This window comes from Bos mutus, chromosome 19, assembly GCF_027580195.1.
Source record: "Bos mutus isolate GX-2022 chromosome 19, NWIPB_WYAK_1.1, whole genome shotgun sequence".
NCBI lineage: Eukaryota > Metazoa > Chordata > Mammalia > Artiodactyla > Bovidae > Bos > Bos mutus.
This window is the reverse complement of record NC_091635.1, coordinates 37,001,258-37,017,167: the sequence shown is the minus strand read 5'-3', so window position 1 is coordinate 37,017,167 and position 15,910 is coordinate 37,001,258. Positions and strand designations below refer to the sequence as shown.

General features: G+C 57.3%; 2 protein-coding genes across 4 annotated transcripts; both read right to left on the bottom strand.

Annotated features, from left to right (window-relative positions):
* Nucleotides 1-152: 152 nt before the first annotated feature.
* Nucleotides 153-6,436, bottom strand: SIRT7 (sirtuin 7). The gene is made up of 10 exons (XM_070390164.1): nucleotides 6,281-6,436; nucleotides 6,073-6,210; nucleotides 5,883-5,987; nucleotides 4,103-4,173; nucleotides 3,933-4,005; nucleotides 2,762-2,860; nucleotides 2,454-2,690; nucleotides 2,241-2,321; nucleotides 1,952-2,058; nucleotides 153-842 (listed from the first exon to the last, which is right to left on the bottom strand). The coding sequence occupies exons 1-10, from the start codon at nucleotides 6,431-6,433 to the stop codon at nucleotides 644-646; spliced, it is 1,263 nt and encodes a 420-aa protein (XP_070246265.1). The 5' UTR covers nucleotides 6,434-6,436; the 3' UTR covers nucleotides 153-643.
* A 60-nt stretch (nucleotides 6,437-6,496) lies between these two features.
* On the bottom strand, nucleotides 6,497-15,529 carry MAFG (MAF bZIP transcription factor G). 3 transcript variants are annotated; one of them, XM_070390168.1, is made up of 3 exons: nucleotides 15,245-15,529; nucleotides 11,447-11,510; nucleotides 6,497-11,350 (listed from the first exon to the last, which is right to left on the bottom strand). In XM_070390168.1, the coding sequence occupies exons 2-3, from the start codon at nucleotides 11,480-11,482 to the stop codon at nucleotides 10,898-10,900; spliced, it is 489 nt and encodes a 162-aa protein (XP_070246269.1). In that variant the 5' UTR covers nucleotides 11,483-11,510; nucleotides 15,245-15,529; the 3' UTR covers nucleotides 6,497-10,897. The 3 variants fall into 3 exon arrangements, with proteins under 3 accessions (XP_070246269.1, XP_070246266.1, XP_070246268.1); XM_070390165.1 differs by having other exon boundaries at nucleotides 15,241-15,528; XM_070390167.1 differs by lacking the exon at nucleotides 15,245-15,529 and adding an exon at nucleotides 11,676-12,287.
* Nucleotides 15,530-15,910: the final 381 nt, after the last annotated feature.

Here is a 15,910-nt window from a genome sequence, read left to right as displayed (position 1 = left end):
TCCCGGCCAATGACCTGTGTCCAGCATCCCTTAGCGCCCACCTGGCAGAGGGGCGGAGCAGGACCACGTGGGGCGCACCCGCCCCTTCAGGAGTCTCGGCAGGCGCCTGCTCCCACCCACAGCTTCAGGAAGGTAGTCGCTGACACGGGGAAGACAGTGCAGAGACGTTTAATAACAATAAAAAGGCCTGCTGAGAGCCTAGGCTCAAAAATCACCCCTTTGCAGCATACTCAATACAGAAAAAGGCTTCTATAAACTTAACGTTTTCAGTAAGAAGTAGTAGAAATTGGGTTGATGCCCCTGAGACTGGCCTGGTGAATGAGGTAAGGCAGCTTTGTGCTTCCTCTTAGCTGGCCAGGTGTGAAATAACCGGAGTTCTGTTCTCACAGAGGGTGTGACTGCCACCTCTTTGGGAAGAGGCCGCTTGAGCAAGGCCTCTTCCATCATTAGGCCCATGCAGGGGGCAACCACAGCAGTGCAAGGGGGCTTCCCACGAGGACAAATGGCTAAACATGTCAGGGTGAAAATGTCACCCCCAGATAATTCTCAGGGGGCAGTCCTGGCATTAATGGTGCCACCTGCCCCTGAACAAGAGTCCCGGCCATTTTCAAAGTGCCATCATTGTCCTTGGTCAAGCACCAGGTTACGTTACTTTCTTCCTTTTTGTGCGTTTGGTGCAGCCCCTGCCAAACCAGCCACCTAGGATGGGGGCTGAGCTAAGGGGTGCACCCCGGTCCCCAGGCCCAGGTTCCTCTCGGCTTCTGCACAGTGACTTGCGACTGTGGCTGCCTTCTTCACCAGCACGCAGGGGAGTCGCCAGGGAGAAGATGGGGTCCTGCCACCTACGGAAAGGGAAAGCTGGGTCAGGTGTGCCAGGGAGCCCCTGGCAATCACAACCCGCCCCAGGACGGGAAAGCTGACTGAGGTCACCCTGCGTCCCTCCCGTGTCTTAACTGTGGCTGGGCTGTGCTCAGTGGTGGCTCCAGAACATGTGAGAAGGGTAAGTTCCCTGAATAACTCAAAGGCCACGACCCAGACTAGCCTGGCCTCTGCAGAACTCACTCCTCATTGGTGACTGAGGGGGCTGTGCACACAGGGGTTGGGGAGGCACTAGCCCCAGGAAGGATGAATCACTAGCCAACCCTGGGCCCCACCTTTCATTCATAAGGCCAGGGACAGGCAGATCAGACCCTCTTCCCCTTCCCAGACAGCAGGACTTGACAAGAGGAAAGCTGACTAGGGAGGCGCGGCCTAAACACTACACCGTGACGAGATCATGTGTCTGAGATGTAGAACCACATATTATAAACTTAAGATACAGATAAGCACTGATAAAGAAAATGAGCTAAGTTAATGTGAAAAAAAAAAGTACAGTACACAATAGGCCCACATTACAGAACACCACAAACATAACATACAAGAATTGCCAGGCCCAGAAGGTGAAGGGATCCTTAATTCTTGAACCCTTTGATTAAAAGAAGTTATTGATTTCCCCTATAAGACCCTGGAAATTCACAGAGAAAGAAAGTGTAAACTTTTTACTCAATACACACACCACATCTAAATTATCAAAAATTCTGTATCAAGGCACAATTTGTTTAAGCTTCCCCAAAGTATTCCAGTTCCCCAAGCCAAGTGCACCCAGATCCTGAAAAGCAGAGTTGCTGAGAGCACATCCCTTCAAGGCACCTTCCCGTCCAGGCTGCCTGAGGGGAAGGGGGGACATCCAGGCATACCCTGGCAGATTCCCTCTCCCTGCAGGAATCACACCAGCCAGGACATCTCAGCCAATGCTGGGGCTGGGCCCTGCAGAGGCCACCACGCCACAGTCACGCCTCAGATGCCAGCTGCCACACCTCAGAGCTTTCTCTACACTCAGCTCACAGAGGACGACAGACACAGCCCATCCACACAGGGGCAGGGAAGTGGGGGATGCGCCTGTACCCCTCACCTGCTGTAGCGGGGTATCTCTAGGCCCAGTTCATCCATGAGGAGCTGCATGACGTCATCACACTTGCCGTGGAGCTTCAGGGCAGCCCAGTCATCCTTCGGGGTCCACTGGGGACAGGAGAAGGTGAGTGAGGACAGCACCTCACTCCTTCCCAACAGCCTGCTGGCCTCGGGCCCTGCTCAGCCAGACCTCCACGGTGCCTGACTGTGGGACACAGATGTCCAGGGATGGCTGGCTCTCCTGTTCTAAGGCCCAGGTCTGAGGAGGCGGCTCTGAGCACCTGAGTTACCTGCAAGTTCACAATGTAGAGCTTGGGCCGCCGGCTGGGGGGCTTGGTCATACACCAGAGGTGTGGATACTTCTTTAGAACCTGCGGGAATGGACAGATGGACAGACGACACACACCCCAGATAAGGAGGCTACAGAAGATGGGGTCTAAGGTTGAGCTGACCAGACGCAGGCAGGTTCACCTCTGTTCCCATCCACGGTGCTATTTGCATACCTTTAAGCTGGAGCCTAAACACAGGATGGTGTCTGCTTTGCTGGCAGCCTCGGTGGCTGCCTCCCAATTCAGAGGCTGCCCCAGCGTCCCCCTCTCCCCAAAGTGCACGATGGTGTCCCTGAGTTGGCCTCCACACTTGTGGCAGGTGCGGCCGGTCTGGTGCCGGTGCAAGGCAGTGCGCTCCGTCACATCAAACACCCGCACATATTCCCTATTGGGAGTGCAGGCCGTGCAGACCTGAGGAAAGTAGGGTCCGTGAGTGGGAGCCGCTGGCCTGCCCAGGCCCGAGTCCCCGAGGGATCGCTCACTTCAATGTACATGTTCCCGTGGAGCTCTGACATGGCTGAGCGAGGCAGCCCGCTTCGCAGGTGGAGCCCGTCGCAGTTCTGAGACACCACATGCTGCACCTGGAGGGGCAACAGCAGCGGTCAGCAGGAGGAAGTGGGGGGCGGCCCTCAGGTGTGAAAGCATACCAAACCCTGCCAGTCCCAGAGCCCACAGCCCAGCAGAAACTACGACCTTGCACAAAGCACCGAAGGCAAACCCAGAGCAGCAGGCTGGTCCCAGCAGGACCCAGGAGGCTCTGATGAGGAGGGCACCAGGCCCACCCCCACCAACTCAGAAGCACTAGGAGCCCCCAGGAGGGCAAATGTTTGCACCACCTCCTCTTGGCTGAAAAGGGGCTCGGGACCCAGACTGATGCTTTAGGTCCTTGAAGCCCTAGAAGTTTGACCCCTCTCCCACTCGGCAACAGGTGCTTAGCAGAGGATCTCCAGAGACTTCTTACTAGTTTGCCCTGTTATCTAGGTGGTTCCTGAGGTCTGTGGAAAAATGCAAGAGAAACACGAGGGGAAGGGGCTACCCTTGCGAGCTCTGGGCCTAGGTGGACTCTCTGTGTGATGATTCAGCAAACAGGCTGCCCTCTGCTCTTGGAGTGGAAACACAGGAGGAATAGATGGCAGCTCAAACCAGAATCTAAACTGCTTGGTGGGTGCTCATCAGGGGTACCACTGGCTGACAGAGGTAGTATCCAACTGTCACCTGGGCACCAAGGTAGCCCTCCGGGTCCTAGTCATGGACCCAGTGAGTACAATCAGCCCTCTATATCTGAGGGTTCTACATCTGCAGATTCAACCAACCAAAGATCAAAAATATCTGGGGTGGCGGGGGGGGGGGGGCGCGGGTGCGGGGGCGGCGGGAATATTCGGATGAAAGAAATCTATAAAGTTCCAAGAAGCAAAATTTGAATTGGCCACATACTGGCAAGAATCTGCACAGCATTTACACCAGTTTAAATAGCACTGATATTATATTAGGTTTTATAAGTAACTCATAGATAATTTACAGTATAGGGGAGGATGTGCAAATTACACACAAACACTACGTCCTCTTTATACAAGGGACTTGAGCATCTGCAGCCTTTGTTATCTAAGGGGGTTACTGAAGGATGGCTGGACACTAGCCACCCTGGGCTCTTACCAGCTTCTGCTCATGTAAGCGGGTGATGCTCATGTGGGTGAGGGTTGGCTCAGCCTCACTCAGGTCAGCAGCACTGCCAGGTGGAAGGGAAGCAAAGGTGAGGGGAGCTGCAAGGACAGGTACATGTGCCCCTGTTCAACCAGGTAGGAAAGCTGTGCTAGGTTACTCACCTAACACTTCTTCCTTTCTGAAGCAGCGTCCACACTCCATTAGGGCCCCGGTAATCTGGGATAGAGGCTGCCTGCAGGTTCAGAAAGGAGATAAGCCCAGTGAAAAGATCACTGGAGGCACTGATAGAATTCCCAAGAATTTCTCTCAGTACTTCCCAGGCTGGCCCACAAACTGGTCGATTCGTTCCATAGCCTGAGCATTTCCTAGTCTAACATCCACCCAGACAGAGTGCACCCCTAGTGGCTTCTCCGCTCCGCTAGGACCCCTGCCCCCACCTGTTCCAGCTCATCCTTCTAAGCTCCAAAGAGCCTTGTCCATGCTGGGAGCCTCTTTACCATGTAGTCCAGCCTGGGCTCATGGACAGGTCTGTCCTCATACTGAGGGGAAAGACTGATCAGACTCATCTATGTGTCCCCAGGGTCTAGCCAGTACTCAAGGTTTAGCAAACAGTGAACCCGTAAGTGGAACACTCCACCCTCCAAGTTCTCACATCCTGATGCTATAAATGGTTCTTGGCCTACCTTTACAAAGGCCAACCTCTTCAGACAAGATAAACATCACTGAATTTCCCAAGCTCCCAATGCACTGAAACAGAGCTACCCCGAGAGAAAAAAACAGAGTGTGCCAGGATCAAGGTATCCTGTGCTTCCCCAGGCTGTGAGTGACCTCCCTTGTGGGGGGCAAACTCTCGGGTGCTTAAGCTCAGAAAAATGCCCACCCTGACTAGTAATTCTTATGTACATGGAAAATGGGACCCTCAAACGGTAACACTCAGAGCAAATTAATGAACAGCATATGGTTTTAGTAGCTGCTTACAATTCTTTACAAAGTGATGTCACTGCTTTCACATAACCACGTGATAGTTCACATGTGCCACGGTTCCAGGTGTTGGTAAGTTAAAGCGGGTAACATACCTTACACGTTTTCACTACTGGGCCTCTTCAGTCATCCCTGCATGGAGTGTCTTACTTCACAAGTGCTTGTAAAATCTTATCCACCCTTCAAGGCCCACACTCAATGCCATGCCACCTCCCACGGAAAAACAATCAGATGGGTTTCCCAGATGAAACCAGAGGGTGTATTTGGATTTCCATTCTAGGGGCCTAGCACAGCCAGCTTCACATTAGTCATTTGCTTGTACGGCTTACAATCATCACCTATGGATTCTTGATGGAAATCCTTGCTTATTCACCTCTGCTGGGCCTACATGCAGGTCACACTCAACTTGCACCCAGCAATTAAAGCACGTGCTATCCACACTATCCAAGCTAGTCACATTCGGCTGCCCAAGTAGCTTCTCTATAAAACTTCCCAAAAGCCATAGCATTTCCCTTCCTTATCTAGTGCACTCTAGTGCGTGCTGCCTTGCTTTCTACTTACCTTACTTCAACCTTCAGAATGAATGGGGAATGAGAAGGTAGTTCGGGGCTTAGCTCTGCCCACATAACTATCAAGTCCTGTTTTTACCACTCTTCCTTCCCTGTCTCTAACTGGCTATAATGTAAACTCCAAATATTTAAAAACGTCTATCTACTTAACGAAGTTCCAAATGGAGTCATTTCGAGTTTCTCTAAAAAAGTAAAGACACTCAGGAGGTGCTTTTATAATAAGCTTTTGCAAATCGGTACCACTGCTTAACAGAATACTGTGCTCAGTGCCGGAGTCAGACACCCAGAAGGGGGCGCCCCCCGCCTGCCCAAGCCCAAGCTCCAGCAGTCCGTGTTTCCCAGGACCTGGGAGCCGATCCAGGGCGCAGTCGTCCCCGCCTCGGGTCCCTACCGTGCTGATCCCCGCGCCCGTGTAGACGACCAGGTACTTGGCATTGCGGACGGCGCTGGCCAGCTCCCGGACTTTCCTCTGCAGCTCCTCCGGGTCGTCGCACACCTGCCAAGACACCGAGGCCGGTCGTGAGCCGGCCCCGGCCCGCCCGCCCGCGCGCCCGCCCAGCCCGCCCGCGCCCGAGACTTGCCTCCTCCTGTCGCCGCTTCAGGCCCTCGCGCCGCCTGCTCCGGCCCTGCAGCTCGGTCACCAGGTCCTCGCTCTCGGCCAGGAGCCGGCCCTCCTCGGCGCTGCGCTCGGTCGCCGCCTTCCTCAGGATGCGCGACACCTGCAGGCGCGGGGCGGACGGTGAGGGCGGCGCGGGCTGGGGGCGCGGCGCGGGGCGGGCGGCGGCGTACCTGGCGGAGGCGCTCTCTCTGTTGCTCCTCTCGCAACCTCCGGACCCGCTCCGCTGCCTTGCGCTCCGACCGGCTCAGACCCCCGGCAGCCATCGCTCCTAAGGAGACTCGCGCTTCCGCTTCCGCCTCCCGGCAGGCCACGCACCAGCGCATGCGCGCAAGACCCGCCCCGCCCTTCCGCCCCGCCCGCGCGTTGCCCCAAGGAAACACCTGCCAGTCTCTTTAAAAGGTGTTTATTGATCATATACAAAATAAAGAAAACCTTATATATCACAAACATACACTATGTACAGCAATAAATACCCGGGGCCTGGCCCAGTGCCGCCCCTCCTGGACAATAATTTAGCAATAAATACTGCACAGGGCAGGGAGGGCACGAGGCCGCGGCCGCCCAGGTCAGCCAGGGTGCCCCAGTGAGGCCCTTCCCAACCTGGATCTTCAACAACCCCCGCCCGCCCCGGCAGATCCCAGCGTACCCCCGCCCCCCTCCCCCACTTCCTGTCTTTAGCCTTAGGCGGGGCAGGTAGGATCTGATCAACTCTGCTTGGCCCACCTTCTCAGCGCCAGGAGAGCAGCAGAGCTGGACACACTGGACAGCCCTTATCCTGCTGCCGTAAGATGCCAGGAGAAGGTTTTCTGTACCCACTCCCGTTTGGTTAAAGGCTTCAGGGACTAGCAGTTTGAGGGGATGTGGAGAGGGTGGGGCTGGGACACAAGGTTGTTAGAGGGGTCCCCCTTCACAGGTCACTAGGGACGGCTCTCCTAACACTCCAGCTCAAACTGGAGGGACACCCACGTACCAAGGCTGCTGCTCCAGGGTGGGGTGGAAATGTGTGCGACTGGTCCAACAAGTATAGCACATGCTCAGGACACAGACCAGAGCAAGACAAGTTACCAGTCTCCAGGGCACACCCTTGCCTCTTCCCATCCGCTTCAAAACCAGACAGCTAACTGGAAGGCAAAAACCTGCCAGAAAGAATTATTCAGTGGCTTCTGGGGGGGAAAAATCGTTAATGTGTTGGTTCCTTTCACCAAACCACAGCCTAAAAAAGTAACTTACAAGATCCTAGAGCGGAAACAGTGCTGCAGGCTGTGGCTTCCCAGCTGTGGACGGAAGCTTCAGCCAACCAGCCACTCCAGAGAAGGAAGCAGCAGTGACACGATGGGGCTTGACCATATGTCCCAAAGCAGGCTGCAGCGGATCAGAGCTGCAGGCCCAGGCACCAACCACTGAGGCTGCTGCTGATGGTCAGGGTTGTGCCCAGACCTGGAGGCCTGGACCAAGAGTAGAAAAGCCTCCAGGGAGACCTGGCACCTGGCAGAAACCAGCACACCACCCAGCAGCCACAGCTTCTCCAATGCAGTGAGTGCTACCTGGAGCAGTGGCCAAGAGCCACGGGGAGGGCTCCCTGGAGCCATAACTTTGGGCAGGAGCTGACCTGTTCCCAAAGGGTTCGCCTCTGAAATCTCAGTGTCCATGTCGGGATAAGGGAAGACTGGGCGAGGGCAAAGTGTAAAGGAAGGTGCACATTATGGTTTACTTAGCGGACAAGTTTGGGAGACCTGGCCTGGGCCAAAGTCCTCAATTCGCTGTGTCAAAAAGTTGAGGAGAAAGAGAACATGACACACTCACAGTAGGAAAAATGAATTAACAAGAATCAAAAAGACACCAAACAGCCACATGTGGACACAGGATCTACTGTCAAGAACCAAAGTGAAGTGGGGGAGGGGCAGAGCAGCCCCAAGAGGCTGGCTTAAGGGGAGCAGGATGCTCCCCAGATCCAAGGAAGAGTCGCTCCAAATCCAAAAACCTCAAAAGGAAGCATAGCCTAACTCCAGACGCGTCTATAAACCAAACCAAGGACCTGTAATTCTGTTCAGCACATGCCCACCCTCAAACCTCCTCTCTCCAGGTCTACAGCATGACAGGAGTGCACAAAGATGGAGGCCCCACCTCTGAACAAAAGTGGGGACTGTACTTGGACACGGAGAGCCTGTCCCTCTCCTTGTTCAGGACAGGGCATGATCTCTCTTTAGGGATTCTTATGATGTGATTCCAACTTGCTGCTACAAGCAACATCAACCACTCTCTTCTGGACCTTAGGTAGACAAAGCCAGACTGCAGGGAGCCAAAGGAAGCCACTAAGTGATTCAGAGTCAATGGTCAAAATCTCTACTGCAGGCCAACCTGGGTATAGCCAGGAATGTCTCTGAGTGTCTAGGGTCAAGATCAAGCCCATCAAGACAACAGTTGACAGCCCAAATTCCCCAGAGTTTGGGCATGCTGCGTCAAACTCAGGGATGAAGATCCTACTGTCCACAAGGTTAACCCTGCCAGGCCACATTGTTTTTCTTTTCACTAGCCCACTTCTGTGCTTTTTCGAGGGCTTCAGGCCCCCAGAGAAGCCAACCAGCGACCCCAAGTAGTAGCCAAGCCCCACGTGGCCAGAGCCAGAGGAGTAGCCTCTTGGGGGGCGGGAGGGGCAGGCACCACAGGCAGCCCCCATCACATGCCTACAAGCAGCTGCCCAAGCCAAGTCTGAGACTGGCTGCCTCACTGAGTGGCCATGATGGGAAGGTGGGCTCAGCCCTGGGGAAGCACCTCCACAAGCCGAGCAGCGGATCCCTGGAAGACACAGACCCCAAAGGGTGGTGAAAGAAGGCCCAAAGCCAAGAGCTGCCAGCATGTTCGGGGGGAGAGGAGGGACAGGACCTAGCCCCAGAGACCATAGCCCTTGTCTGGCACTGGTGGGGACCCCCAGGCCTTCAGGCAAGGAGAAGGGGCTGCTCCAGGTGGGCCCCGAAACCACCTGGCTCTGCCTGGGAAGCACCGTCCCGCAGCATGGAAACAGCTCTGGGATGAGTGGGCAGTGGGTCCCTGGGCTTCCCCTGCTGAGGCCCACCTGAAACCCACAAAAACAAATCTCAGATTGGTGGTTGGAGCCCAAACACGGTGACTGGAGGCCAGAAGGAAGACAGCCAGGGGCAGCTTGGCCCTGGCCTGGTGGGCACCCACAGTGACTCCTTGATCCGTGCGAGCCCCGACCCAGGGCCAGAGGCCGAGGATAAGGAAGTAGTGCGGGGGGCCAGGGGGGGGCACCCAGGATGGCCCCCAGTTTCACCTACACTGCCGCTGGATCAGCCCAAGCCTGAGACACACATGCGAAGCCAAGGGTCAGACAGGGGTATGGCAGAACCCTGCAACTGACCCCCCCACCCTGGCCCTGGGGCTCAAGGTGAGTGCCAAAGCAGAAGAGGCAGGGCTGGCGGCGCAGACCCCCAAGCTCCACTGGAGCAGGTGCAGCCCGGCACAATAGCCTGGGCCTGACAAGTCAGCAGAAGCAAAACCACAACCAAATCCAAAAAAACAAACACGGGAGAACAGACACAAGAAGTGACACCCACAGGTCAAAGGTCACCAGAAGCACCAGCACGTGACGCTGCACAAGACCTCACCAGGCACGGACGACACCACGGCACCGGCAAAAGACGGAAGCAGGAAGGGGCAAGGGAGTAAGTCACTTTCGGTACAATTGCAAAAGAGATAGCAGGGAGGACGTCAGGACGCGCCTTCCGGTCGCTCGCGGCTTGGCTTATTTTTTTTTTTGTCTTTTTTTTTTTAAACTAAGTTTTATAAATAACGTCTGATAACTCTGTGTATATAAAAACTAAACTCCAACAGCCACAAAGACTTGTCTGTAAGTTTACAAGAAAGGATTTTTTTGTTTTTTTCTTTTTTTTAAACTAGCAAAGTTTCTATTATACTTTCTTCCCTTTTCCATGTATATGGTCAAATGTTCTTGCTTTTTTGTTTTTTTAAAAAGACAGTTTTATAAATACTCTGCAGCTTTTTTTTTTTTCTCTAGCTTTTAAACATATAATTTAATAACTTCGTAAAAGGAACTTCTCTCTTTTAAATAAAGGGCTATGTAACCACACAAACAGGTCATGTAAACAGTGACACGGGACCCATCGAAGGACACTGGACACACCCTTCACGCTCACAACCAGTGATTTGGTCTTGTTCAGTGCAACACGTCAGGCGTGAGTGCCAAGGCCCCTGGCCCACAGCCACACAACGCCCCATCCCCCTAGCGCCAGACTGGTGGCCCGCCCATCCAGGGCTCTCGGGAACAGCCAATTCCGTCCAGGCCTGTGGGCTGGGCTGAGAATGAACCTCCTGGCCTCCTGCTAACCTGGTGGCCGTCAGAGCCTGTGGGCCACTCCGTAGTGAGAACAGCCTCTCTTGCCCTGCAGCCCTCCGTGCTCGGGGACACCCATGCCCCAGAGAACCCGCTTGATCTTCCTCTGTTTACTCCCACAGGCTGACTCTGGACTCCAAGCCCATCTGCCCGTGGTACACAGGGGGTGGGAGCGACCCCACGTCACCGCCAAACTGACCAATCCCAACGTACAAAACACACGATGACAAAGACGAGATCGAAGGGGCTCAGCCCAGCGCCCCTGGGGTGCAGGTTGTGCTTTGCAGGGAAGGGAGGAGGTAGGAGAGGAGGAAAAGGAGAGAAGAGGAAGAGGAGGGAGGAAGAAGGGGACAGGGCTGCCGAATTTGCCATGCGCCTACTGGCCCCTTGCAGACCCGCCTGGCCAAGTGTGTCCCTACGACCGGGCGTCCGTCTTGGACTTTACTATTGTGATGACACTGGTGGCAGCCACCTTGCCAGGGACGAGGGGCCCCAAGCCAGCAGCAAGGGGACCCCGAGCTGGCGCCACAGGGCTTCGGGCCACGGTCCTGGCGAAGTTCTGCAGGGCCTCGTACTTGGAGCGCAGGGCATCGAGCTCCAGCTTCATGCTGGCATTCTCGGAGGCCAGCTTCTCCACCTCCTGCTGCAGCTCCGCCTTCTGCTTTTCCAGCTCCTCCTTCTGGGTCACCCGCTTCACACGGCAGCTGGCGGCATAGCCGCGGTTCTTGAGCGTGCGCCGGCGCTGCTTCAGCTGGATGATCTCCTCCTTCGACAGGCCCCGCAGGTGCTGGTTCAGCTCCCGCACCGACATGGTCACCAGCTCCTCGTCCGTCAGGCTGGTGCCATTCTCTCCTGGCTCCCGCTTCACCTGGGGAGGGCACAGCGCACGAGGTCATGGGCCAAGTGAGGGCCATCGCCCCTGTGCCACCCCAGCCCTGAGACGCTTCCCACCCTATCTGCTCACCTTCAAGGCCTTGTTTCCTTTATTGGGGGTCGTCATAACCCGGAGGGCACAGCAAGCAGGCACTCTGCGAGACAGGGAGCGAAGGTCAGGACCTTGGAGACCACTCTCTTTCCCTCCCCAATCCACAAAGACACTTGAGCCCCTCTGACACCCTCTGTCTACCCAGGGGAAGACACCCATCCACCCCCCACCCCAGCCTCACCCCTTGCCTGCCCCTTCCCTTTGATACCTGGCCTCTGAGCTGGGTTGCTCCCTGTCCACCCTGCCCCTAGGGAACTAGGTGGGAGGCTAGGAGGGTCAGATGGGGGAAGGGGAACTGAAGGGCTATTAGGGAGGCAGAGGCAAGAAAAGGGGCCGGAGCGGTGGGTAGAGATTAGAAGGATGCGGGAGGGGCCAGCCTAGAAGGAAGCCGGGAGCTTTAAAAATAACCCCAGTGCGCCCCAGAGCACGGCTGTTCCTGGCGAGTCATGCTGACTCAGCACATCGCTCCCGCTCTCTGCTCTCTCACCGGCCTGGCACTCCCCGAGGCCGCCAGCCAACACAGCCCCAGGGGACTGGCAGCAGCAAGCTGCTGGGGCGCGGCGAAGGCCAGCCTGGCCAACAGTAGGTGAGGGTCGGGGCCAGGGTTCTACCTCCCCTAAGCCGCCTGGGACAAAGCTCAGTGGGCTGTCCCCACTGGGGACTGGAGCACAGGGGAGGATGCAGGAGACTGCCAATTCTCCTAGACTGCTCAGTTTGAAGAGTAGCAAGCGGAGTTGTCCAAGCCACTCTGATTTTGTCTTTAGGACGGGTGGGAGCTCCCCACCCTCCTGGTGGCAGACACTCCTGCCAGAGGAGCCCAGCCCCGTGCCCTCTTTGTCCACCTCTGCTGCCGATGGAGTAACCATCCTGTGGCTTTGGTTGCAGCTTTTTGTGCCCCTGCCCCACCCCATCCAGGGTATTTCACAAGAGTGCCCACAACTGACCCCCCAGGGGCCTGCTCAGCCCTTTCTGGCCAGTGACTGTTCTCTGGCTCCCTGGTTGGGGTCCCCACCCACACGGCAGGGAACAAAACCCAGAGAGCCCCCTCACCCACCCACTTGGTCATCTTTTCTGCATCCTGCCCTCACTTTCTGCAGCCCTGCCAAGGACATTTCTCCCCACTGAGTCCTGGATTCCTGGCTCAGCTGGACCACCTCTGTCCCCTTGCTCCCTCTGTGATCTTCCAGGTTAGAGGCAGGGAGGTAAATGGAGGCCTAACCAGGATTATGGTGCCCTCCTGGAGAGGCTATGGCACCACCGCTCTTCCAGAGCAGAGGGTGGGGCAGAGGAGCTGGAGGTCACAAGGTCTTCAGGGCCCCATGCCTACTGCAGGAGCCAGGTCCTCCAGGGGGAGCCAGAAGGGCTCCCTGAGCCCTGAGTCCAGGTCAAGGGTCACTGCATTGGTCCTCCACTGTCAGCGCGAAGGAAAAGCCCCGGCACCAGCTTTTCCCACGCGCCATCCTCCCCCCACCCCCCACCCCCAAATGCTGAGCACACGGTGACTTCCTGAAGAGATCACACAGAAAAGTGCCGAGCGTGGCGGCTGGGAGCTGAAAAGTGCCTCCTCGGCAGATTTCACCCTCCACAGAAGCCCTGAACTCAGCACAAGTGTAGCCAATCGCCTCCTAATCAAAGGTGTGCCTGTGCACTGCTCGTGAGGGGGAGGGGCGGGTCTCAGCAAAGCGGGGACTTCCGACCTCCTGGCCTGGTCTCCACTACCTGCGGACTCACACTGCTGGGACGGAGACAGCTTTTGGGCATGGGCTTGGACTGACGGCTCAGGGCACCACAAGAAACCAGAGGGAGGGGATTTCAGAGGCCGGATCAAGGAGAACCTTTACTCTGTTTTTTGTCTCTGCTGCCGCTAAGGCTGAGCACACCTTGTGGAGAAGGAATGGGCGGTCCCAAGGGCAGGGATCCACCAAGGTACCCAGGGCCACTCATTCAAGCTGAGAGCCAGCCAGAAAGGGGAGCGAGCCCCATCCTCTTTCCCAGGTGTGGCCAACAGACAGGAGGCAGTCCACCCCCTGCTCCTTCTCCTGATTGCAAACACCAGTGGCCAGACTGCCCTGGCAGGTGTGGCCTTGGTCACTCTGGCACCCTCACCTAGACCACTGCACTCCCACCCTGACCTTCAGAACAACCTTCTCCAGAAGCCCTTTGTAAAATGTCTAAAACAATTTCCACCAGAGCGTAAGTAGCTGAGAAGAATCTACATGTTCCTGGGGCATAGAATTCCAGCCAAAAGATCAGCTTAAGTGTTAAAACACCTGGCATCTATAAGCCCAGGGCTGGAGAGGAAGGAGGACAAACCACAAGGTCAGCCTTGGCTAGCCATGAACCCCTGGGCAAGAGTAGTCAGCTCTGGTCTAGATGGAGAGCTCCCCTAATCCTTTAGACCAGGAACCACTCATACACCCAGGAAAAGTAGTTCAGGCCACACCACCCTCAGGCTGTCACTCCCCAGGAGTCCCTACCACTGGCCTGACACCCAGAAGGGCCACGTTCTTTGCTAACCTGCACAGTACTGAGCCCCAACCTCAAGTGGAACCACTCTGGGGTGACCAGGATGCGCCTAGTCCTGCCAACACACCAATCCGCCCTCAAAGTTACCACCACTCAGACCCCAAGGCCAAGCTGTGAAGAAAGCCAAAGCCTGCTCACCAGACACCTCACTCCCCTGAAGTCTAAGTCCTTATGCTTCCTCTCCTTTGCCAATTTCCTGGTAGAGCTGCACCGACTTGCCCCCTGAACTGTCCACTGTCACCGAGGACTCAAGTACAGGCACCCTCCTTCTCCCACTGCCTCATGTCTTCCCACCTGAGACAGCTGGGCCTGGCCAACCACACCAGCCACAGGGAAAGCCTACTTCCCAGCCCGCTGGGACGGCCCCCCCTAAGCTCCTCCCCTCTTCTCAGAACTATTTCCCAGTTTGGGGAACTGTCCCAGAGGCGAGTCAGGGACCAGCAGCCTGAGAAAAGCCTGCCAGGGAGGGGATGGACACACCAGGGGCTTCACCCTCTACCCCGGGATAACCTGCACCGTGACTGCTCCGTTTACTCCTCACCCTCCTATCGTAAACTCACGTATCAGCCCAAACAAGCAGGCGCCCCAGCCTGGGGCCTGGCCCCTTCTAACTTCTCACGGTTTCCCTCTCACCCTTCGTTTCCCGGCCTCTCAGGCCCCTAGCTCAAATCCCCCCAGGCATTAGGACGAGCATCTAGTGACCTCATGCTGATGACTCAGCAAGTCTCCCTCTGGGCTCTGGTACGCGTGTGACGGAGCGAAGCCGGCGCGGGCAGGGTCTTCCCATCCCGCCCCCCACGTGCCGCCGCCTGCCCCCAGCCTGCCAAAGACCCCGCGCCAGGGAAGCCTTGACACAGACACCTGATGAATCAACAGCTCAGGCCGGAGCCGCCGAGCTCTTCCGCGGGGCCCTGGGCGCCCTGCTCGACCCCACCCTTTCCTCCCGCCTCCCAGACCGCCCCTCCCTCCAGGACGCCCGGCTTTACCTAGCCATCCCAGAACACGCCCCGCCCTGCCCCTGAGCGCCCCTGCGCCCACCCCATTACCCCCGGCTCAGAGGTCAGGAACCGCTCCTGACCGGTGGGGAAATCGAGGCACGGGCCGCCAGCAGGGCACAGGCAGACCCAAAGACCTAAGTACCCGGCCCGCGCCGCCGGGAGGAGCCGCGGCCCCGCGAGCACCCGTCCCCGGCCTGGAATCCCCGGCCACCCTCCGTCCGGCCCTGGCCGGGCCGCCGCCGCACTCACCCACCACACTGCGGGCCCGGCGGGCCGAGGCCGGGGCGGGGCGGGGTGGGCACTCCGAGGCCGCGCTGGGCTGGCCGAGCGAGTACTCCGGGATCAGAGTGGGGGCTCGCCGCCTGCGCGGGCCGCGCCGAGCGCGTTGGGAAGGCCGGGCTGGACCAGGCTCGGGGCTCGGGATTCTCCGCCGCCGCCGCCGCCGCCGCCACAGCCGCCACAGCCACCGCCGCCGCCGCTCCACAGACGTCACATGATGTTTGGTCACGTGGGCTCCATTCATGAAGCGGCGACGCGACCGGCTGGGGCTTAAAGGGGAAGGTGCGGCGGCGGCGGCGGCGGGGGCGGGGCACGCCTGCACTGCGCCTGCGCGCCCAGGCGCCGTCGCCTGGGCAACGTGCGCCGCGCCCGGTGGGTGAGGTCTCGCGGGACTAGCCCAGGAGCGCGCTCCCGGTCAGCCACGCCCCCTTCAAGGCGGGGCCTGGCTATCCTGCTCAAATATTCTCCTGTGCCTTGTGTGCAGGACATTTCAAAGGCCACGTGTCCAGGGTACAGGTGCGGATCAGAGGTCCCACACATAACGGAGAAGATTCTCACGGTAGTTCTGATGCCGCCTGTCAGACTCTGCATGCACTGCCCCCATAACTGGAGCGGGCCTCAGCCCTGCCAGGAACGTTGG